This window comes from Lactuca serriola, chromosome 4 (assembly GCF_051521515.1).
Source record: "Lactuca serriola cultivar US96UC23 chromosome 4, Lser_US96UC23_V15, whole genome shotgun sequence".
NCBI lineage: Eukaryota > Viridiplantae > Streptophyta > Magnoliopsida > Asterales > Asteraceae > Lactuca > Lactuca serriola.
The window spans coordinates 362,978,517-363,003,532 of NC_136411.1; the positions used below are offsets into that span (position 1 = coordinate 362,978,517).

General features: G+C 38.8%; 1 protein-coding gene across 1 annotated transcript; it reads left to right on the forward strand.

Moving 5' to 3' along the window:
* The first annotated feature begins 22,297 nt into the window (after positions 1–22,297).
* LOC145097645 (NAC domain-containing protein 92-like) lies at positions 22,298–23,732 on the forward strand. The gene is made up of 3 exons (XM_079035260.1): positions 22,298–22,592; positions 22,694–22,971; positions 23,054–23,732. The coding sequence occupies exons 1-3, from the start codon at positions 22,415–22,417 to the stop codon at positions 23,552–23,554; spliced, it is 957 nt and encodes a 318-aa protein (XP_078891386.1). The 5' UTR covers positions 22,298–22,414; the 3' UTR covers positions 23,555–23,732.
* The last annotated feature ends 1,284 nt before the right edge of the window (positions 23,733–25,016 follow it).

The following is a 25,016-nucleotide window of genomic DNA, read 5'->3' on the forward strand; positions in this document are numbered from 1 at the left end:
TTTTCGACTATCTCTAAGCCTTCCTCATCAAACAAGACCTTCAATTCAGTCCCGACTACCAGCTGTGATAAACTGATAAGGTTGTGCTGCAATCCTTCGACATATGCGACCTTTCTTATTGAGAAATCACCATTCGTAATCATTCCATAGCCTTGATAGTTCCAAATGAATTGTTTTCGTACTTCACAATTCCGCCATTCTTGAGAGACCGAAACTCTCTCAATTCTTCCTTTCGTCCTGTCATGTGACGCGAGCAACAACTATCAATATACCATTCTTCGTCAAACTGCTCGTCACATATAACCTGCAAAATATTAAGCAGATTTAGGAACCCAAAGTTTCTTGGGTCCTTGTGAGCCTTTTGCAGGACAGGGAATAGTAAGAGAAACATCAACCAAATAAGTTCTTTTAATTAGAGTTGTTTCATCTTTTCTTTTTATTGTGAAAACTTTAATTTTGTTTGGCTTAGATTCATTAGACGTAGGGTTTGAGATTTTGACGCCTGCATTCTTTTGGATCTCTTTTGGGCCCTTGTTGTCTTCTAGAAAGAGCTTTTCTTTCCCCTTTAAATCTTTTGAAGGATAAGAATCAGAATGAGAATAAGAAGAATAGGGTTTAGAGGCGATATTAGATCGACGATTATTACTCTTCCTTGGTTGAGAACGGGAATACTCTTCCCTTCTATTCATCTGATTGAACTTGGGACCGAACCCATCCTTTCGGCTGTCATTATTTTGAGGACCAAAGCTATTCTTTTGGTTGTTTACGCTCTGAGGACCGAAGTTGTTCTTTCGGTTGCTTACGCTCTGAGGACCAAAGCTGTTCTTTCGGTTGCTTACGCTCTGAGGACCGAAACTCTCCTTTCGGTTGCTTACTTGATGTGGACCTAATCCCTCCTTTCGGTTCCTTACCTGTCGCGGACTGAAGCTTTCCTTTCGGTTCCTTTCATTCCAAGGACCGAAACCCTCCTATCGGTTGCTTCTTGATTCTCCTCGAGACTTATGCGTCCTTTCATACCTAACATAATGAGAATTTTTAGATCTCCAAAATTGTTTTCTTTCTGAGATATTCTTCTTGTATCTTAAATTCCGTTGGTGTTTTCGTTCTGCCACCTGTTTTGGATTTTTATGAATGTTGGCCCTTTTCTTTGGAATTTGAGCATGGGTTTCGCTCTTTGACGAAGATGTCTCACTGGAAGTGTTGGGCTGAAAAGAGTTTTGATGTTGCGTCTTTTGGGCTCGTTAGATTAGCCTTTTTATTCTCCGGTTTGGGCCTGTCCAACCGAGAGCCTTTTATGTATAGTATTTATGTTAATGCTTGCATGCATATTAGGTTAAGATTCTAGAGATTATCGATATAGCGATTTATCAAGAGAACAATATTTTCCAGTAATCGTTCTTGTAATCTTCCAATCCTTTACAGTTGATGTTCTTAATCGAGCTCTTCTAAGGATTTTATTTAATCATTCGACACGTTTGATTCAAGCTGTTTGTTCTTATTATTGCGTTCTGCCTTGTTATTATTATTGCGTTCTTGCTGTTTCTTATTCATATACCTGTTCAAGATCTAATCGATCTTCATAGATTAAAAGTTAGTTTTTAATCCTATCAATTGGTATCAGAGCAGGAGGCTATGTAATCGATACACATCTTTTCTGTGAAAAAGATTTCCATTAGGGTTTTCCGCAATCATCGATATTTATTGAGCCGTCATCTTAATTGACGTATCTTAGTATTTATTGTTTTGCCCTAATCTGCTTTATTACAAGTCTGATCTTTGAACAGGTTTTTACGATCATTATGGACGCAACGCAATCAAACCCTATTAATATTTCCAACAGCATCGGTTCGACGACAAAGATTCCAATCTTGTACACCCATGACTATGAAGTATGGGCACATCATTTTGAAGACTATGTGATTGGATCGGAAGACAATGGTTTTCTCATATGGGAAGCTATCATCAACGGACCGTTTTCTCATTCCGCGACATCCAGAGTTATTAAGACGCAAAAAGAGTACAACGATCTGCTTAAGGACGTGACGAATATTGCGCAAGATGAAAAAGACAAATTCCAGTGCAATATTAAGGCACTAAGGTTGATCAGATTCGCCCTTCAGTCCGACACATTCAGACTGGTCAGCTCATGCACTACGGCGAAGGAAGTGTGGGATAGGCTTCACGAACTGTATTCCACAGACGAAGATCTTGAACATTCCATCCAAACCTTGCTTCTATCTGAATTTGGTGAATTCAGGCAAGGGGCCGAAGAAACTGTGACCCAGACGTTTGATCGCTTCAATCATCTTCTCAGCAAGATGATCAAACACGACATTGAAAGGAAGCTCATCGAACAAAAGGTTACTTTCTTGAACGGACTGCGATCTGAATGGAGAGCAGTTGTTTCCACAGTCAAAGCCCATGCACAGTTTAAATCATATTCTTTAGCGAAACTGGTGGGTATTCTAAAGTCCCAAGAGAAGATTGTGGTTCAAGAGAAGAATGTTGTCTCCAGTCTTGGTTCGTTGGCCCTCCTATCTAAAAGTAAAGTTGTGGTGGAGGATGAAGAGCTCAACTTGGAAGAATATGACCTCACAACTGAGGATTATGCCATGATGGTATCCAATCCTAAGAGGTTCATAAAGAAGAGATTCCCCAGCAACAAAAATAGAAACTGGCAGGGGAGTTACAGCTCAGAAAAAGCAAACAATGAACCGAAAGTTGAGGAGCTCAAAAAGGAACCGAAAGCAGATGGCGATTCCGGAGTAAGCTGTTTCTATTGTGGTGGCAAGAACCACTACGCTAAGGACTGTGTTCTTAAGAAGATGGCTGAAAAGGACAATGGAAATGATGAGGAAGCTGTGCTGCAGAGGAGATTGGATGAGTTGAGAAAGAAGAAGTCTACCGCTAACCCTTCTATTAATGCTCTTATTGTGCAGGGTTCGGTCAATGACGATGAGTTCGGTAGCACCGAAGTTTGGTCTACTGACTCAGAAGACGAAGAAGTGAGGAAGCCTACTCATGGAAAGGCATATGTGGCTAAGGAGGAAAGCAGTGGTGGAAAATGCTTCATGGTGACTGAAGTGTCTCAAATGAGGGGATACAACACCGATGGAGGAAGCAATGGACCGAAGGTGCAGGAGGATATGTGCTTTACGGCCAAACCACTCAGCCAACAGTTCAATGAGCTCGATGAACTGATAAAGAAGGTACAATCTGTTTTTATTTCATCTAAAGTACCATCATCCTCATATGAGAAAGAACTAAAAAATGTTAATACAAGAATTTCTCATTTAGATAGTAGCCTAACTCAAACTCGAGTCACCAATTCTAACCTGACTGATCAATTAAGCAGGGTGGCGTCGAAGAGTGAGGAGCGACGAATGTGGATTGAGTTAAAAGAGTCGGAATTAATTAAAGTTAAAGACGAAAACATTTATTTGCAGAGAGACAATTTGAAATTGTTAAAACAACGAAATGTTTTTTGTTTAATTGCAAAACGTTTATATTCCAATATTACTCAACTTCACTTGGATTGTGAGATAGGCCAAAAGATCCATCGCATGATTTTGCCCTTCCTAGAATTTAAGGAGGATGAAATCGATGCCGAAGCTTACAATTGTGAGAGTGTGATATCATCTGATGATGTCAACCCAACTTATAAAATTGGACTAGACAAAATTGAGTCCTTCATTAAGTCCAAAGACCACAAGGACATGCTCAAAAACCTTTTGGATGAAAATGACAGACTTAAAATGAGAACCGAAACCATACAAAAGTTTGACTCTCTTAACGCCAAAGTAAGCTCAGAAAATAAAATCGATGTTGAAAATGCATCTGAGCTTAACGAGGACGAAAACATGAGTGAAATTTCTGTAGAGGATACGGTTGACTGCTCAGAATTTGTTAAAAGCGAAACTGAAAACCACAAAAATCTTATTTCTGAAAATTCTGTGGAATTCGCTAGATTGTCCCAACAAAAGTCCCCAAAATTAATAGAAAAAGCTGTCGTATATCAAAAGGTCAGGACCACTCCAAATCAGGTATACAAGGTCACTGCAGTAACCGAACATCAAACAGCTGAACTCACAGCTATTGTTAACGAAGACAATGTTGATGGCTGTGATGAGTATTTCTGGGAAGCTCCTATTGATAATGGAAACGAAACCATCGGCCTGTCTGAAAGAACCTCCTGGATGAAGAAAGGGAGATACATTCCTGAACCCTTGAACAAGCCTGATAATTTCAGTGAACCAAGCACAAGTGGTACAAAAGATACTCCTCAAGAGGTTGATCGTTCAGCAAAAGAAGACATTCCTTCAACGCCAACATCTCGAAGTGAAACTTCATCCGATACTCCTTCCACTTCCTCAGGGGAAACTGAATCTTCTTCAGATATTTCCTCTGCTCCCTCGGCTCAAAGAAAAACTCCTAAAGTTCTAAAGGAACCAGCCAAGGTGACATCAAAAGCGAAAGCGAACGTTCATCATCAACCTAAACAGATGAGGGATAAAAAGATAGAAAGGAACCTAAGATATAGGAAAAACCTTTCTGAAAGGAAACAATTCTGGCACTCCCAGAATGCATACTATTCACACAAGGACAAGAATCTGAAGTATGAAAATAATCCCATAAAAAAGCCTGATAATTCCAACAACCGAAAGCCAAGGTTCGGTTCGCAAGAAAACAACAACCGAAAGCCAAGGTTCGGTTCGCATGAAAATTCCAACCGAAAGCAAAGGTTCGGTTCTGATAAGGATTTCAACCGAAACCAAAGGTTCGGTTCCAAGAACAACTCCAACCGAACTCAGAGGTTCGGCTCTGAAGTCAGACGAGAACAAGACTCAAAGGTTAACCCCACCAACGATCAAAAGCAAAAGGGTCACCTAGAGTCATCAGCAAGGAAGACATCTCCATCCAAATCAAAATCCTCTCTTCCTAATTCTTCTCGTTCATCTCCATCTTGCTCTAACGCTAATTCCGTTGGTTCTCAAAAACCTCATCCATCTGCTGAACAGAAGGGAAAGCAGAAGGTCGATGAATCCAAACATGAGTCCAAAGCAAACAAACCCAATCCTAACAAAATAAAAGTCTTCACCATTAAAAAGAAAGATGAAACAACTCTAATAAAACGAACATATCTAGTTGACATCTCTCTTACTATTCCTGTTCCCATGAAAAACTCACATGGACCCAAGAAACTTTGGGTTCCTAAATCTGCTTAATTTTTGCAGGTTATAAGTGACGAGCAGTTTGACGAAGAATGGTACATCGACAGTGGCTGCTCGCGTCACATGACTGGGAGAAAAGAGGAGCTTAGGGAATACAGATCTCTTGCAAATGGTGGTAATGTTAAGTTTGGAAATAACTCTTTCGGCACCATAAAGGGATATGGGATGATAACTAATGGTGATTTTACCATAAGGAAGGTGGCCTATGTGGAAGGACTTCAACACAAACTCATCAGTGTATCTCAGCTTGTTGGAGGTACAGGTCTCAAAGTTTCATTCGATGATGAAGGTTCTGAAATCATAGAGAAAAAGACAAAGAAAGTGATTCTGAAGTCAGAACGAAAGGGTGAAATGTTTCCTCTGAACATGAAACCCATCAAAGGAAACCCAGCCATATGTCTGCTATCAAAAGCTCAATCCGACGAAAGCTGGTTGTGGCACCGAAGACTCTCTCATCTCAATTTCAAAGATATCAACCAACTTGTCACTGGAGGTCATGTTAGGGGTCTTCCACTGCTAAAGTTTGACAGAGAGCATTTGTGTGCTGCATGCGAAATGGGAAATCAGAGTCGTCAAAGTCATCCATCCATAATTAACACAAAAGTTGTTGAACCACTCGAATTGCTTCATATCGATTTGTGTGGTCCTTCATCTATCGAAAGCATCGGTGGTAGCAAGTATATTCTTGTTATAGTTGATGACTTCTCACGATTTACATGGGTGTTCTTTCTAAAGCTCAAATCTGAGGCGACTCAAAAGCTGAAGGTGTTTATCAAGCAAATTGAAGTCCAGCTCAAAAAGGTCGTTCGAAACATCAGGAGCGACAATGGTCTCGAATTCAAGAACAAAGAGTTTGAAGAGTTTCTTACAGAAAAGGGAATCAGTCATAATTTCTCAGCTCCCTACACACCACAACAAAACGGAATAGTCGAAAGACGAAACCGATCCTTGTGTGAAGCTGCCCGAACTATGTTAAGTTTCGCTTCTTTACCTCTTTATTTTTGGGCTGATGCTATTTCTGCTGCTTGTTATACACAGAACAGGTCCTATCTCAATAAGCGATTCACGCTCACACCATATGAGATAATAAATAACAGAAAACCCAACGTGAAATTTTTCCATGTGTTTGGCTCAAGGTGTTTCATCTTTAACTCTAAAGAACACCGCAACAAGTTTGATGTCAAAGCTGACGAGGGAATCTTTCTGGGTTACTCACTCACTTCAAAGGCATACAGGGTCCTAAACAAACGATCAAGAAGGATTGAAGAGACATACTATGTGACCTTCGACGATAGCTATGTCAAGAAGCTACAGGCCATAGATGACACTGCCAGGGAAATCTTTCCTCAAACTGGTCAAGTCACTGTCTCAATTGCCAACATGTACGAGAATTTTCTGGATCTCTTTGACGAACCGGAAAAAGCTTCTCTCTCAGAAGCAGGTGCAGCCGACAACAAAATAGATCATATGAAGCAGATGGTCGAAGATGCTGCAAGAAGAATGCATGAAGGAGAATCGCCCACTGATGATTCTCCATCCAACAATGCATCAGTCGAGGGGGAGCCAAGTACTCAAGTCGAGGGGGAGCCAAATACTCAAGTCGAGGGGGAGCCAAGCTCACAAGTCCAGAGGGAGCCAAGCTCTACTACTTCAACCGAAGGTCCTTCAACAACCGAAGGTACCTCTCCTACCGAAGATCCCTCTCCAAGCGAAGGTGCTTCAATGCCTGAAAATCCAGCACCACAAGAAACCCCTGAACCTCATGTTTCTCAAGACTCATCAATTGAGGGGGAGCATGATGATATGACGCTTGATTTCGATAGCCAATCTGAGCCAGAAGAGATGATCAATGCCGAACTAGATCCAACCTTCAATCCAAATTACCCTCATCTTACCAAATGGACCAGAGATCATCCCATCTCTCAAATAGTCGGTGATGTATCTGAAAAGGTTCTGACCCGATCTCAACTGAAGGCAAAACAGACATCCTTATTTTCAAAGGTTGAGTTTTGCATGTTTAACTCATTCGTATCAAAAGTTGAACCGAAGACAGTGAATACTGCCCTCGATCACTCTGATTGGGTTCAAGCAATGCAAGACGAACTGAACGAGTTTGAAAGGAACAAAGTCTGGCGTCTCATTCCAACGCCTCCAGATGCTTCAGTTGTTGGTCTTAAATGGGTTTTCAGAAATAAAATGGACAAGGAAGGTAATGTCATAAGGAACAAGGCTCGTCTGGTGGTCAAGGGATACTGTCAGGAGGAAGGAATAGATTACGAAGAGACGTTCGCTCCAGTAGCTAGGCTAGAATCTGTTAGAATATTTCTGGCTTATGCTGCTCACAAAAACTTTGAGGTTTTCCAAATGGACGTCAAATGTGCGTTTCTCAATGGAGAACTTGAAGAAACTGTGTATGTGGAGCAACCTCCTGGGTTCGTGAATGAAAAGCATCCAAATCATTGCTACATTCTGGATAAAGCTGTGTACGGCCTCAAACAAGCTCCGAGAGCCTGGTATGAAACGCTTACAAAATTTTTAAAGATGTCCAAATTCAAACAAGGTTCGGTTGACCCAACCTTCTTTCGCAAAAAGGAAGGTAACCACCTTATGATAGTTCAAATTTATGTCGATGACATCATCTTTGGCTCCACGAATCCCAGCTTAACAGCCGAATTTAGAAAGTTGATGGAGACTAAGTTTGAAATGAGCTCAATGGGTCCTATTAACTTTTTCCTTGGTTTAAACATAAGACAGGGACCCCAAGGCATCTTTATCAATCAGGAAACTTACACAAAGACTCTCCTAGCGAAGTTTGGAATGATGGGAGACTCAAAAGTCAAAGTCCCAATGGCATTCGGCACCAAGCTGACCCCTTCACTAGATAAACCGGCTGTTGACATCACGCTCTATCGACAAATGATAGGCTCATTGATGTATCTAACTGCTAGCAGGCCTGATATCATGTTTTCTGTGTGTTATTGTGCTCGATTTCAGGCTAACCCACGCGAACCTCACATGCTGGCAGTGAAGAACATCCTACGCTATCTCAAGCGAACCGCCTCCTTAGGTCTATGGTATCCATCCAATTCAGGCTTCTTCGTTCAAGCCTATTCTGATGCTGACCTTGGAGGATGTGGACTCGACCGCAAAAGCACAACTGGTGGCTGTCAATTTCTTGATGGGAAGTTGGTCAGCTGGCAATCCAAGAAACAAACATGTGTGTCGCTGTCTACTGCTGAAGCGGAATACATTGCCGCTGCATCCTGCACATCACAACTGATTTGGATCCAGAGTCAACTTCGAGACTATGGACTCAATATGAAGAAGATCCCACTATATTGTGACTCTGAAAGTGCAATTAGGATCTGTCATAACCCAGTGCAACACTCTAAAACCAAACATATAGCACTGAGGTATCACTTCATCAAAGATCATGTGGAAGATGGAAATGTCGAAGTTCACTTCGTAAGAACCATTGATCAACTGGCTGATGTCTTTACCAAAGCTCTTCCTGAAGCATCATTCAATAAAATTTTGCAAGGGCTAGGTATGATGGAATCAGAGTCAGTACCTCACACTACCTCTCAAACTCAACCGTAAGAAGCGAAACCAACCGAACGTTCGGGTTCGGTTCAATCATCTGACTCGCTCATCACCTCAAAGGTAGTCTCTCTTTGTTGTATATTTCTTGTACCATTTTGGTTTTCTCTATATTTAAAGTATTTATTTTGTATCTAACTTTCTTAGTTTCTCAAAATTTTCCAAAACCGGAACCAACCGAAGGTTCGGGTTTGGTTTTTCAAAATTTTGTGGAACCGAAACCAACCGAAGGTTCGGGTTCGGTTTTTCAACATTTTGTAGAACCGAAACCAACCGAAGGTTCGGGTTCGGTTTTTAAAAATTTTCCTGAACCGAAACCAACCGAACGCTCGGGTTCGGTTTTTCAATCTTTTTCCAAGTTTTTTTTTTTTTTTTTTTTTATAATTTTTTTTAGGTCTTATTTTTATTTTTTTTTATTATTTATTTTTTTATATAAATTTCAAAAACTCCAAAAATATTTTCTTTCATTTTTTTTTGTGTTCGTTTGTTCATGAGGATATATTTGATAAATTACTTAAGTGTCCCTAGAAGCATGCTGCTGTATGTGTCCCAAGCCTCATAAGATTTTGAATAATTGCCTTCACGACCTGGTATACACAAACCTTGTCTTCCCAATAAGGCTAACTTATTTATTCTAATCGTGAGCTACCTTACACTCTTCTCACATGAGTTAAGAGTCTCTTGCTTGGTCCTTTCTTTCGCAGCAGAGGTACTATGTCTTCTTTCACCATCCCCATTACACTTCTCCATAACATTCGTTTCATCACTGTAACCCTTGAGACTCTCAGAAACTACCACTGAGGTTTATGGTTACACAACATCTGTGTTTATGATCTTAGTTTCGTGCCACTACGAGCTGAGTGAAACCCAAAATTCAACACCAAAGAATTGACGGTGACAAATTAATTTGATCAAGTTTTCACCAATGAATTGACGAATGTACCTTCATGAAATCTCAATTTTTTTTTCTGATTCCAATGAAATTGTTACACACCATAACATTTCTTCCCATGGGATCCAGTTATAATTTTTTTTATCTGAGATTTTATACTTATCCAAGTCACTTAAAAATCAACTCTAACCTACTTGTTCAACAGACTACACCGGTCTCACAAGTACTTTGTTCACATTCGTTCTTATATCAAGAATTGAATTGTTGACTCAAAGCGAAACCACCCTTACTTAGCCTTATTAAAAGAAACCTTTCAACATTTATTAATAAATGTTTGATCGTAATTCAACGGGATTCCACACTAACACTTTGAGGTCTCTCTTGATCTTGAAGGAAGAGATTCGTGCCCGGGATCATCAGTTTCGTGTCATAATTGACATCACAGATTATCCCAAAAAGAGTTGTTTTATTTCTTTATCTTTTACACTCTTTGCACGAAAATCCTAGATTTTCAAAATTCCGTTACTAATTATTTTACAGGCTGGTTTATTACTAAGGGATTACTAATGAGGTTGTGGCCAAAAATTAGCCACGTGGGTCCTAAATTGAATACAGCTGATTAAAAAGGGGAAAAGACAAGAAGTTGCTGACGCGGCGGAAGTTCAAAGGATAGAAATTCAAACAACGGTACAAAAGGAGAGCGCGTGAATTTGAAGCGGCCGCGCTTTTTCTGACACTTTTGGACGCGTGTGCAGTATTGAAGCGTCATCCATCTGGCATTAATGGCGCGTGTGGAAATGGAAACGGTTCCTCTCTCTGAACCGGCGCTTATTGGGCGGCGTGATCCTAGGAATCTGACACTCTCTCTCCTACGTGATCATCGCACGTCCCAACTGTCACCAATCAGTCACTCAAAAACCCTTCCGTATTTCCACAAAAGATTTGAATCGATCTTTCTCTCTCCTATCACCTACTATAAAAACCCATCAACACCACCTTTTACCTCTTTACTGCCCCATAATTTCCAAAGCAAAAATACTTCCAAACTCTCTCCCGGTTATCTTCTTCTCCAACTTGCAACAATGGCTGAATCCACTTCCGTCCATGCTACTTCTCAGATTCTTCCAATCCGTCCTCAGCAATGACTCGTGATTGATCTGAACCCACTGGCCTATGATCCCTACATGTCGTCGGTCATCGAGTGTCTCAAATACTCCCCGCTTGCTCCGTCATTGTCACGGATTGAAATGGTGCCAATGGTGGCCCTATCTCAGGTCTACGCAACGGCTTATTACGACAAGGCCGTCGACAGGGTCTTTTTCGAAGTGGCGGAACACAAGACGTCGATTTCTCGTCCCCGCTTCTGCACCATGCTTGGGTTTACTGCTGACCCATCGCGTGTTCACCCGGAGACGATTCCGGTTGGTATGCTCTACAACATGTTCTACAACATGGGCTACACGAAAGTTCTCACCTCCGTTGCCAGATTCAAGAAGTCATGCCTACCGCCCCAGTGGAATGGGTTATTTACAGTTCTCTTCAAGGGACTGTCAGAACGGAGCTCAGGATCGGACGGGGCCAGTCGTCTTTTCCTGTCGATTATGTATGCGGTGTACAACGGGATCAATCTGGACTATGGATTTGTCCTTTGGCAACAACTGATTCAGAGCCTCTCTTCCGCTTCCCGACACTCCGAGGTGTCTCTAGCCCGGTTCTGGATCTTGATCACAAGATGGGCTATGGACAGGTTTGATGTCCCAACTGCTGACGGTGCACCGATGTCTTCTATTGGTACGTTCCATACCAAGAAGATCATCGTCTCGGATGCATCAAAATTCTCCTTCATTGGCTCCATCCCGGAGACTATGTATGGAAGTGTGCCTTCAGACAGCAGTATGATCAAGGCGATCAAGGAGTTAGGGCCATCTGGTCCGAGGGAACTGACACCGGACATGTTGCGATCGATTCATGATGCCGACAAACCGGTGGCCAGGGGTAAGAAGGCAGACAAGGGGAAGAAACCATCCAAAGCTCCAAAACCTACTCCCAAGAAGCGCAAACAACCGAAGGCTGCTTCTTCCCCACAACCGAAAAGGAGGAAGACCCAACCGAAGCGAAAGCTCGTCCTTCCCTCCTCCTCCAGTGAATCCGAAGGTGGGAGTTCGGACTCTGAGGGATCCCAAGGAGACGAATCTCCTCAGCGAGGTAACACACCCCCTCGCTCACCAACCCCGGAGATGGAACTTCACCAATCCCCAGTTCCTTCCCCTCCACCCACAATCCCTATTTCCATTCCCACCATAAACCCCACAATTCCCCCAACCTCTATTCCTATCCCTCCACCCATATTCACCACATCAACCGAAACACCACCTGTAACCGAAACCCCTCCCGTAACCGAACCTCCACAAACCGAAACCCATACACAACCACCACCCGAAACTAACCCCCCACCCACTCAACCTGAACCAACCAAACCCATAACACCCCCAGCTTCACCACCACCTCAGTCTCCAGAAGACGCCTCCGATGGCGATGATCAATACCTTGGTGGTGATCACCTAAACTTTGATTCGGTCTACTATAGTCCGTTTCAAGTTCAAAGTGATGAGGAGGATGATGCTCCAGTGACAAAGAAGCATCTCCGCGAGCTGAACGAGAAGGTTGATCAACTTCTCGCCTCCTCTTCCAACCAGCAGTCATCCTTATCTGAAGCTGCCCTTCATAGGATAGTTGATGCCTTCTCCAGGGCTCAACATGACTCAGTAGCCTCAGCCACTGCTGCGATAGACGCCTCCACCCGAGCCTGTGAGGCGGCGACCGAAAAAGTCGAAAAACTATTCTCCGACGCTTCGGACCTGCTAAAGTCTCTGCAGGAAAGCGCCAATGCCACAAAGACAACTCTGGAACCGATTGTTCAACAATTGGCCAAGTTCGTCTCGACGGAGTTGACTTCGTTCGCTACCCTCCGACAAAACCTCAGCGACGACAACTCGGCACTCCATGCCTCCATCGATGCCCGTCTGGCAAAACTAAAAGAGGATCTTGCGGCAGACAACTCTCTGATGGACGTTCTGGAGAGTAAAACAACTGCCCTAAGGGTCAAGAGCACACAGCTTTCCAACTCTCAAGAACAATTGGAAGCTCTTCGATCCGAGAGGGAAGTCATAAAGACGTGTGTTTCGGATGTCCACGCCGCTCTATCCAACATCCTGGAAGCACACGACCCCATCCTTAATCATTCGGTGAGGCGCACCCTCGCTGAAAACCTCTCCCCGGCCATGGACCTTCTAAGAAAGATTGAAGGCCTGCCGAGTTTCGTGTCCATTCCGAAACAAGGGGGAGAAGAAAAGAAAGGATCGAAACCACCTCCGTCCTCCAAAGCTACTCACACCACCGAACCAACCCCAACTGGTCATGCCTCGGGTTCGGGTGTGAAGAACAAGGGTAAACACATAGCAGAGGATGAAGATGAAGATGAAGATGAAGACAAGGAGACTATTGCGGACATGTTAAAGAGAAAGAACAGTCGCAATACTGATGACGATGTCAGTCGTGTGGCACGTGAAGCTGAAGAAGCCGAACGTAAACAAAAAGAAGCCAACGATCTCCTTGAGAGCCGAAAGTTGCTCTTCCCTGCCTGGACCAGGGATCGTTTGATAAAAGAGGCCATAGAGACTCCAAGCATACTATGGCTCGAGCCGGTGATATCGTTCGACTGCAACAACACCATCGATTCGCAGTTCGATATGCCACTGACTCGAAAGGCGTTCATCTTCCACGCCTTCTCCAACATCTTTGAAGTCCCGCATCCGAACGATGAGCTTGACAGGGAGCTCATTGACTTCTACCTGGAGGCCGCTCACCCTCAATACCTTACATGGAGCGCCCAGAAGATTGTCAATGTTCGGGTGATGAAGCCTTATGCCGTGGGGAGATTCACTAACGTAAAGTTCAAGCTCATCCGAGGATCTGCAAGAACTGCTCACATGATCACCCTGGCGGATCTGCCCAATCTGAACCCTCATGATTGGATAGTCTTGTACAATATCCTGCTGACAAACGAAGCCGAATATGGTCCCCTCTTAGACCATGTCAAAAGGATGCTGGCATGCTATATCATGGAGGTGGCCCTAATGGATCAGGAGGTTGCCACAGTTTTTAAGAAGAAACCGAAAGTCAAACCTGTGGGATCGGCCAGTGATCTAAATAAAATGCAAATGGGCAAGATAGATTCGAGGCGAAACTCTGTGATGTTCACTAGAGCCGAAGGACAGAAATGTCTCTTCACTTTAGCTGACAAACATCTTTACACCACAACTTGCTTGGAGCACATCCTATCAATCGTCAAGCGGTGTAAAGACAATTCGGATGATGATATCAAGTACTTCGATGATATGATCAATTGGTACATCCGGTTTAGACAGACCATCCTTTCCATAACCAAGTGTCTGTTTAGTACCGTGAAGAAGAAAGTACCAGCTTCAGCCGCCGACCCAAGTAGGAAGTGAAGGTCTCGCTCCAAACTGACGCAAAGGGGGAGATTGTTGGGCTGAAAAGAGTTTTGATGTTGCGTCTTTTGGGCTCGTTAGATTAGCCTTTTTATTCTCCGGTTTGGGCCTGTCCAACCGAGAGCCTTTTATGTATAGTATTTATGTTAATGCTTGCATGCATATTAGGTTAAGATTCTAGAGATTATCGATATAGCGATTTATCAAGAGAACAATATTTTCCAGTAATCGTTCTTGTAATCTTCCGATCCTTTATAGTTGATGTTCTTAATCGAGCTCTTCTAAGGATTTTATTTAATCATTCGACACGTTTGATTCAAGCTGTTTGTTCTTATTATTGCGTTCTGCCTTGTTATTATTATTGCGTTCTTGCTGTTTCTTATTCATATACCTGTTCAAGATCTAATCGATCTTCATAGATTAAAAGTTAGTTTTTAATCCTATCAGGAAGTTATCACTGGTTCGCCCAAAGATGTTTTGGCACCACTTGTGCTTGGCACATCATATCTTGCAGGCTCATTAAGTGGTTCCGGCACGTACCTACCCTTCACTTTCCATGAGGTTTTCTAAGATAGGCCTTTTGTTTCATCAGCGTTATCTATTGGTGCTGACCAGAAAAACTCTTCACATCCAGCTGCATTATCTTCTTCTACCATAGCTGTCAGTTCGGTTGTTTGTTGAGGAGTGACTCCTTGAACCGTGTAGACCTGATTGGGAGTCGTTTGAACCTTTTGATACACAACAAATTTTGCCTTGAGAATTTTGGTCTTGTCTGTCGACGAGCGAGTGAACTCAACAGAGTTTTTAGAAATCAGATTTTTGTGAGTTTCAGGTTCACTTTTGACAAATTCTGAATAGTCCACCACATCCTCTATAGAGATTTCACTCATGTCATCATCCTTATTAAGTTCAGATGCATTTCAACATCAGTTTTATTTTCTGAACTTAGTTTGGCATTCAATGAGTCGAATTTCTGTACAGTTTCGGTTCTTAACTTTAATCTATCATTTTCATCTAATAGATTTTTGAGCATGTCCTTATGGTCTTTGGACTTTATGTAGGACTCTATTTTGTCAAGACCAATTTTGTATGCAGGAGAGACTCCATCAGAAGATACAACATTTTCACAGTTGTAAGGTTCGGCATCGACTTCATCCTCCTTTAACTCAAGGAATGGTAAAATCATGCGATGTATCTTCTTTCCTATTTCACAATCAAGATGCAATTGAGTGATATTAAAATAGAGTCTTTTAGCAATTAAACAAAAAACGTTTCGTTGTTTTAAAAGCTTAATATTGTCTCGTTGCAAATAGATTGATTCATCCTTAGACCTAATTAACTATTTCTCCTTTTGATCAATCCACATCCTCCTTTCCTCACTCTTCGTCAATATCCTGCTAGTTTGATCAGTTAGGTTAGAGTTTGTGACACGAGTTTGGGTAAGACTACTACTTATACTAGAAAATTTAGATTTTAAGCTATTCAGTTCCTTTTCATAGTTAGTAATAGGTATTTTCAGAGAAGCAACAATATTTTGTACCTTCTTGATCAACTCATCACATTCGTTGATCTGTGCACTGATAGGCTTCGCGGCAAAACACCTGTCCTCTCGCTCCTTCTCATCTTCCAGTCCACCATATGTTGTATATCCTCTCATCTAAGATACTCCTTCTATCACCATTAAACAACTTCCTGCAACATACTCTTCTTTCACCAGCATCGCCTTGCCATGAGTCGGTTTTCTTACTTCTTCGTCCTCTGAATCCGTGGACCACACTTCCACTCCACCGAATTCATCATTGTTACCTGTATCCTGTACAATCAAAGCATTCATGGTTTTATTGTTAGCTACTGATTTTCTTTTCTTGATTTCCTCCAATCGTTTCAAGAGGTTCGCTTCCTCATCATCCTCGTCAATCTTTTCTGCCTTTTTCTTCAGCATGCAGTCCTTGGCAAAGTGATTCTTGCCTCCACAATAATGGCAATCAAATCCTGAGTCACCACCACTCTTCGCCTCTTTCTTGGATTCTTCAGACTTAGAACCTATCTTCGATTCCTCCTTCACTTTTTCAGAACTGTAACTTCCCTGTCGGTTTCAATTCTTGTTGGCTGGGAACTTTTTTTTGATGAACTTTCTAGGGTTGGAAACCATCAGGGCATACTCTTCACCGGTTAGATCATAGTCAGCAAGATCCAATTCTTCTTCTTCTTTAACAGCACTTTTCCCTTTTGAAACAAGAGCTAACGAACCTAAACTGGAAACCACGTTCGTTTCCTTTGACATTGCACTTTCATGGGACTTTAGAATTCCCACCAGTTTCGCTAGAGAGTATGATTTAAACTGTTCGTGTGCCTTTACAGTGGACACGACTGCCATCCATTCGGGTCTAAGACCGTTCATGAAGGTAACCTTCTGTTCAATAACCTTCCTTTTGATCCCTTTTTATAGCATCTTACTTAAAAGATGATTAAACCGATAAAAAGCCTGAACGGGTTTCTCTTCGGGCTTCTGTTTGAAATCACCAAATTCAGAAAGTAGTAAGGTCTGTATCAAATGTTCCAGATCTTCATCAGTGGAATACAATTCTTTTAACATGTCCCATATTTCTTTAGCTGTAGCGCAAGAACTCACCAATCGAAACGTATCCGACTGCAAAGCAAACCTAGTCATTCTTAAGGCCTTAATGTTGCATTGAAACTTCTCTTTCTCGTCTTGAGGAATGTCTTTCACATCATTCACAAGCTGATTGTACTCTTTTTGAGTTTTGACAATCTTTGAGGTGCTTGAGTGAGCGAATGGGCCAGCGGTGATTGCTTCCCAGATCAAGTACCCATTATCTTCTGAGCCGATCACATAATCGTCGAAGTGATGCGTCCAAACGTCATAATCCTTAGTGTATAAGATTGGAATCCTTGTTGTTTATCCAATACTGTTGGAGATGTTGATTGGATTGGTTTGCGAATCATCCATGAACATTGTGATGAAGTTTGATCGATAACTTGTTAAAGATCAGACTTGTAATTTATCCTTAGAGTAAGATCGATGATTAATGAGATATGCCAATATGGAATGACGGATCAATTAATATCAATCAATGCGGAAAAACCCTAATTACTTCTTCAACAGAAGAGATGTGTATGAATTACACAGTCTCCTGCTCTGATACCAATTGATGAGAACAAATCTCAAATCGTTTAGATCTTTCACAGGTATATTAATGAAGAACAAACAATTCAAACACAATATGATTATGAACACAGTATGGAATCAATGTAAAGCTTATGATTCAAATATAGTCACGCCTCAGCAGAGCTCGATGAAGAACTTCCACTGTAGAGGCAAGCTAGGGTTTACAATACTAATGAGAAAAGTAATAATAGCGTTACTTACTAATGATGCATGCATGCACCTTAAATACTAAAACCCTAGAGTAAAATAATGCACGGTTGGACAGGCCCAAACCGGCTACCAAAACTGGGCTAATAACCGAGCCCATGACGCAACACTATAAGCCCAACACCTGGAATAGTGATTTGAGTATTGGATTCAACCCACGCTCACTTGTATCACTTCATGGAATTTATCTCGAGTGATTGTGAGGCAGTAATAGCATATAAGTCTTCAAACCTAGAGATATGAGTTGTTGACTATGAGTTGGTTATACATTGATTATACGAAAACGCATTGGTAACTCGATGTTATAAAACGCACCTTTGTGTATGATTCAACAAGTAGTAGAACAAGCATATGAGTCGAAGTTTATATGTTCCTTTTAGTCCTTGGAGGATTAAAAGCGATACCTGGGCCCCTCAATAATTTTGTTTTGACCTATGTACCTGGCCTGGTCAGAACCAAATTGATGTGTTCAGTTTAGTTCCATGTCAAACAAATCGGAAATCGGGAAACAAACTGTTGGACAATAAGTACCACATTGTTCTATCGGCTGATATCTTGAGAGTAGAGGATTATATGATCACTTCTCTTAAATGACACATCATCTTACTTCCGCAAGACTTTGAAAGAGCTACGATTGCTGATCGGTTCCTGAAGTCATACTTGCAGTTATAGTTATTAGACTTATCCAAGTGGAAGACTGTTGGGTTAGGTGTCTAAGTTCATAACTATTTCTGGTGTGTACTTGACCCGGTTGGCATGGTCCATTTGGGTTGCATGGCATCATGACACTTGGATAGACAAAATGAGAAAAGAACACTTATGGTTTATTAATATATTATAAGTTCTAATATATTAATAATATTATTTAATTAGTATTGATCAAAAATTAATTTGGAATTAATTTTGTGATAAAAAAGAGACTAATTAAATATATGGGGTTGATTGTGTAAATCATCCATTCTTATATAGTGGGCTAATGATCCATAGTTTATTGAATTGGGCTAAAACCCATAGGGTGCTCCATGGATAGTCCATGGAGGTTAAAACCCATGGATCATGGAGGAAATGAAAAGCCATGTCAATTAGGCTTTACATGGTGTAACCCTACTTGTGACACACTATATAAAGACCCCATGGGTTACCAAAATCGGCACTAAGTGAAGAACAAGAAGGCTAGCCGATTTTCATTGTTTGTTTACTTCTCTCAAAGTTATTCCAAGAGTTGTGGTGTTGTGTGAAACATTTGAGGCATCACATATGGGGTGCTAGGCTCACAAAGTTCTTAAGGAATCCAAACAACAAGAAAGGTATGTTCTTCTACTAACTTTTATGTTTCAAGTTCCCCATGCCATGCTAGTTAGGTTAAGAACCTTGGAAAAATCAAATTTGCATGTATCTTAGTAAAACATAGATCCAAGGTTTTTAGGGTTGCATGTACACCTTAGAAGTGTTAGAATGCTCAAAACCCTTCAGATATGATATTGAAGTTGTTTTTCAGAAATGATTTTAATAAATTAACTAACCAAAAATGAAACTTTTGGTCTTGAAAATTGGGATGTTACAGGTTGCCACCATCAAGATGGTGGTGGTGACTTCAAATGAAGAGGAAAAAGGAGATTTTCGAATCCAACACTTACTTGAGATAAAAACTACAATATTGACTAAAAAAACTCTTAAATCATGACCTCAACACCTCCATGTAGGCTGCCTCTCGGCTAGAAGTCTCAACACCTCCATGTTCCCTACCTCAACAACTCTTAGGTTTGATCTAAGAGACCAAGGTGGGTCTAACAAGGGCCAAAATGAGATCATGGGTTGCATATTCAGCAAAATGTCTCCCACATGGGAAATCCCCATACGCAAAGTTCCAAAAATTGCATATTGATCCCTCAAGCTCTCCATAATCATAGTTTTTACCCTCAAATTAATTTCTTTTGCACAAACTAGTTTCAAAGCTGCCATTTTCAGTCATTCCTTTAAAAAATAGTTACTAAACCTCCAAAACTATCTCTTTATTATTATTATTATTATTATTTATTTATTTATTTCCCTTTTTAGTTTAAAAAAATACAATTATAATAAATCGACGAGAAAAAGGGTGTTTTAAAGTTGCTTACAAAGATGGTTAAGAAGTAGTTTGTTATGATTCCATTGGTGTCAAGCCCTATTTCAAGAACTGCAATTCAAAAAATAAATGAAAAGTAGTACATGTAATATACTAAAGGCACGAGTTACTGAAAATAAAGGTACATTGTTTTCATAGTCTTTAGTTTTCCTCCGAGTCGAGTCTTCTCTAGTCCTGAAAGAATTTTAAAAAGAGACTAGAATAAATGTTTGACTTGCTGATGGTCTACTATAGGTTATTATTTCATTCATGGTACTTCTCTTATATTATTGGTGGAAAAAGATAAATCCCTTTTAACTTGTTTTAGTATTAAAGTCAACTATCATGTTCTACGTGATACAAGTCAAGAATTATGGTAACTATGGTGCCTTTTGGCTAACATAAACGATGCTAGGTCTCTTCACACATCTCTATGATGCAATAACAATAATGACATTTTCTTACAATGATGTTTTTATGAGCTTATGCAACATATTGGGATTGATTGTCACTTTTGACTGTATTTATCTCATCTCGATCTTCATGATTAATCAATGCATAGATATTACTACCTATAAAGACAACAAAAAAGATCAACCAAACCCGAACCAAACTCAAAATTAGCAGGTTGAATTGATATTTTCAACTCATTTAACCCACTTAACCCATTTATTTAACTAAGTTGGGTTTGATAAAAATTATCAACCCGTTTTCAACATGTGACCCCATTTAACTCTAATATATATTTAATTTAATAATTATTTGAATATTATCATGTATTAATCAACATAATAATTTATAGATTATAATGTTGTATTTTTATTTATATTAAAAAAATACAATCTTAATTCTCATATTTTTTTTCTTAGCACTGACAACACTAATTATTCTTCAAAATCATTTTGAAGTTAAATATTTTTAATGTTATTTGAACAATTTATATGTATTTGCGAATTAGAATTGTTCTTTTGTTATTTTATGAAACTTTATTTATGTTGAAACTAATTTAATTGGTGTAATCTTTTGTTAATCTTTTTTTTATTTTAAATGGATTAACCTAAGTTTAACCAATTTATATAGGGTTAGGTTGGGAAATATATAAACATGTCAACTTAATGATAACTCATTTAACTAAAAAGTTAGTTTGGTTGGAAATATCAAACCATTTAAATAAATAGGTCTGATTGGGTTGAAAACTTCAACTGAATAAATAAATGGGTTCGACCCATGCCAACTGTAACTTCCATGCCGCAATATCCAATACATTTCAACTTTTGGTTTTCGAACTATAGTTTGTTCATAGTTTTCCCACTTGAGACTGGTGAGGGTTGATGTGTTAGCCTACATTTTTCTACTTTTGTGTAGTTTTTTATTTTGAGGACATTTAGAAGGATTTCATTATGTGTAGAGTTCGAAATAAGATAAAAGACTTGCGTGTTGTGAAGCAATCTCATTGTTCGAATGTTCACGAAAATATTGCAGAGATAATAGTTGTTGAATATATGTCGGTTTAACTTTTTGAAAGGTAAATCGTTCATGGGCATATAGAAAAGAGTTAGGGTGTGTTTATAAGTGTTTTTTAATCTTAAAAAAGCTTTTGGTAAAAGTGTTTTATTAGCTTATGACTTTTTAAAAAAGAAGTTTTTAAAAAGTGTTTGTGTTAGTTTTTTTGGTAGGAAAAGCTAAAAAATCAATAAATTGGTTTTAAAAAGTGTTTGACTAAATTTTCTAGAGATAAAAAATTATAGGAAAAACTAAAAACTAAAAAATGATAGGAAAAATTAAAAAACTAGAAAAACATCAAAAAGCTAGGATTTTATAAGTTTTTGAAATTTTTTTTATCCAAAAGGTATTTGAAAAACACTTTTGGACAACCAAAATATTTGTTTAGTTTATTATTTTTCAAAAAGCTAATAACCTAATTTGAAAAAGTACCAAACATCAACTTAGAAAATTATGTTATATCTTTGGTAAGACATTTTGTGATAATAGTAGAAAATATGGTCAAGTATATTAACATGATTATGTGATTAGTTTGTTTTTAGAATCGCAAAGATGTTTATTTCGTATAGTAATTTTAATTTTTGTTTTTAATCCAATGAAAGTTCAACCCTCGACTAAAGGTGAGAATCATTCTATCATTATTTTGGGGTGTGTTTGATAAAACTAACGGGTTCGGTAAACTGGTAGCTGATAGCTAGTAGTGTTTTGTTAAAAGCTACGTGAGGTAGTTTTTAGATTTGCAGCGTTTCGTTTAAACTAAATGGTAATAGCTTCTAATGTCAACCGATGTTTTTTTTTCGAAACAGAGCGTTTTGTCAAACGTTAGAAGCTCGAAGCTCGATACGAAACACGTCATTGAAATTAGACAACTACAAACAAATACAATCATACTAAAAATTGCCTTTTTAGCTATTATAACATCTTGACTCGCAAAACTCGTGCAACTCATGAGTTTGACGCCTCTAATTCTATATTTGTTCCGAAACAGAAAAAGTAAAAAGAGATAAATAGACCAAAGAAGTTTCAGATGACACGTTTCTTTCTCCCCCGGAAAACCACTATTTATTGCTTCTCTTGATTACAAACACTTTTCATTCTTCAAAACCTCATAATTTTTCCTTTGTTCTTCAGTACCCACCATAAATTTTGCATATTACACACACTAATTACACGCACATGGCACACACTTTTGTTCACAAAGACCAGATTGACCTCCCTCCAGGTTTCCGATTCCATCCAACAGACGAAGAACTTATATCTCACTACCTTTACCCAAAGGTTTCAAATATCAATTTCTCAGCTCTAGCGATTGGAGAAGTCGATTTGAACAAAGTCGAGCCATGGGAGCTTCCATGTAAGTGCTCTGTTTCTTAAATTTTGATCTTCCCCTGTTTTGCTCTGACTTTTTCAATCTTTAAAATAACGAAAGTGAAATCGAATTCGTTTGATTTGTAGGGAGAGCAAACCTCGGTGAGCAAGAATGGTTTTTCTTCTGTGTTCGTGATCGAAAATACCCAACTGGATCAAGAACTAACCGAGCTACAAGTGCAGGGTATTGGAAAGCTACAGGGAAAGATAAAGAGATTTTCAAAGAGAAATCCCTCGTGGGTATGAAGAAAACACTTGTGTTTTATAAAGGAAGAGCTCCGAAAGGTGAAAAGACAGATTGGGTTATGCATGAATATCGATTAGATGGAAAGTTTTCAACGATTAATCTCCCAAAATCATCCAAGGTATTGATAACACGTACTCTGTTTCTCTTAAAGGGTTACTAAATGGTTTTTATTCTAAAATTGTTGTGTTTATACTTTGTAGGGTGAATGGGTGATTAGTAGGGTTTTCTACAAGACTACGGGTGGGAAAAAGATTTCGATTTCAGCTTTATTAAGGATGAAGAATGGAAACACCTATGAACATGACTTCGGGTCTGCAGATTTGCCTCCATTAATGGAGATTTCAAGTGTGGAAGGAGGATCAAGAACCGAGACATCACACGTGACCTGCTTCTCCAATTCCATGGAAGAACAAAAACCAAAGAACGAAGAAATAATGGGCAGTTGGAGCTCAGGGAATTCATTAATGGAGTCAAGAACTGATAACGTTTGTTTCCTTTCAAATCAAATGGCCCCAAGCGTTGAAAGTTATCAGTATCAAGACACGACTTGGATGCAAGATCCATCGATCCTTAAAATATTGCTTGAGGCCAACAATGATTCAAGTATTCGACAGAATTTGAAAACCGAATTGGTGGATGATCAAGAATATGGTATGAATTTGGGTGGTCAAGTTGATCTTGATAACATATGGAATTATTGAGGATAAAAGATTGAGGAATTCAGAAATTAGTGAAAACAAGGTAGAAAGATTTAAAAATGTTTGGATAATACATTTTAGGTTTACTTGTAATGATTTGGTTTAATTGTAATGATTTGATAGAATCAAAAGGTGGTTATACTATGTAACTCGTGAATTTAATCATGGGTTTTTATTGCTATTTAAGTTTGTGTAATTTGTAGTTCAAGTAAATATATAATTTTGTAGCTAACAAACAAATATACTAAATAAATGTTTTAAAAATAGTTTCCCAAATGTTTGTTAAAAAAGTAAGAATTTAACTTGTTTTATAAAATAACAACTCATGTTGTTATAATAACTTATATATAAAAAAGTTATGTTTACCATTAAAAGGACCGAATAAGTTGTCATATTTTATATTTTATTAGGACCAATAATGTATAACCAACATGGTTCTTATCTTAGTTGATATTTTTGGTTTTTTTTTTTCACACCCTAATGATTAAATAAAATTGAGATAAAAGTGATGTTAACTTTGTATTTTAGCTTTTCTTTCGAACTATCATTGTCTTAATTATTGAATGCATTTTAAGGGACACCCATTAATTTAAAATTGGTTTAATTAGTGTTGAAGACTAAAATTTGGCATTATCCTATCGGGATCATGAATGTCAAATGTAATAAAAGAATTATATTGGTAGGCCAACAACCAAGGTTTTGATGGCCTCATACAAAATTTGATGACATAAGTTGAGAGTTGTGTAGTAACCAACTCCTTTTATATTATTAATACGCATTATAAATATCTTATAAGTTGAAAAAAATAGAAGTATAATCGACTAATCATATTCGACCTTTAAAGTTAAAGATAGTCCAGTAATCTTATTTTAGTCAATTAATTTTTTATAGTATTTTTTAATATTTTCCCTATTTCATTACTTTACTAAGTGTGAGACTCGTCTATTATACGAGTTTATTAAAAATAAAATTTCAATATAAATATATATAAACATTAAATGTTTTATAAGATAATGTTTCTCCATTACAAAATGTAATATTTTGGAGCATTTATGAAAGAAATCAAATCGTTTGAAACATTTATGACAATTTATTATCAGATTTATAGAATGATAACCTTTATATATATATATATATATATATATATATATATATATATATATATATATATATATATAATTTTTTGGAAATTTATTTTAAGAAAATTGAAATCCCCAAAAAATGACAAGTGAAAAATAACAATTTTAAAATACTAAAAAATGACATTTGTCAAAATGAATGAGAAAATGACAAGTGGCAAAAATATTTTTATTTATTAGGTAGGATTCCTATATATTCAAAAAATCAAATGATTGCCTGTTTTTTAATCAAAGTTCGTAATCCATTGGACTATCTTCTTGGGCTGTTTTCGACTTTGTTTCGTGGCGGTCAACACAAGGCCTTTGATACGGTTGTTTTGACAACC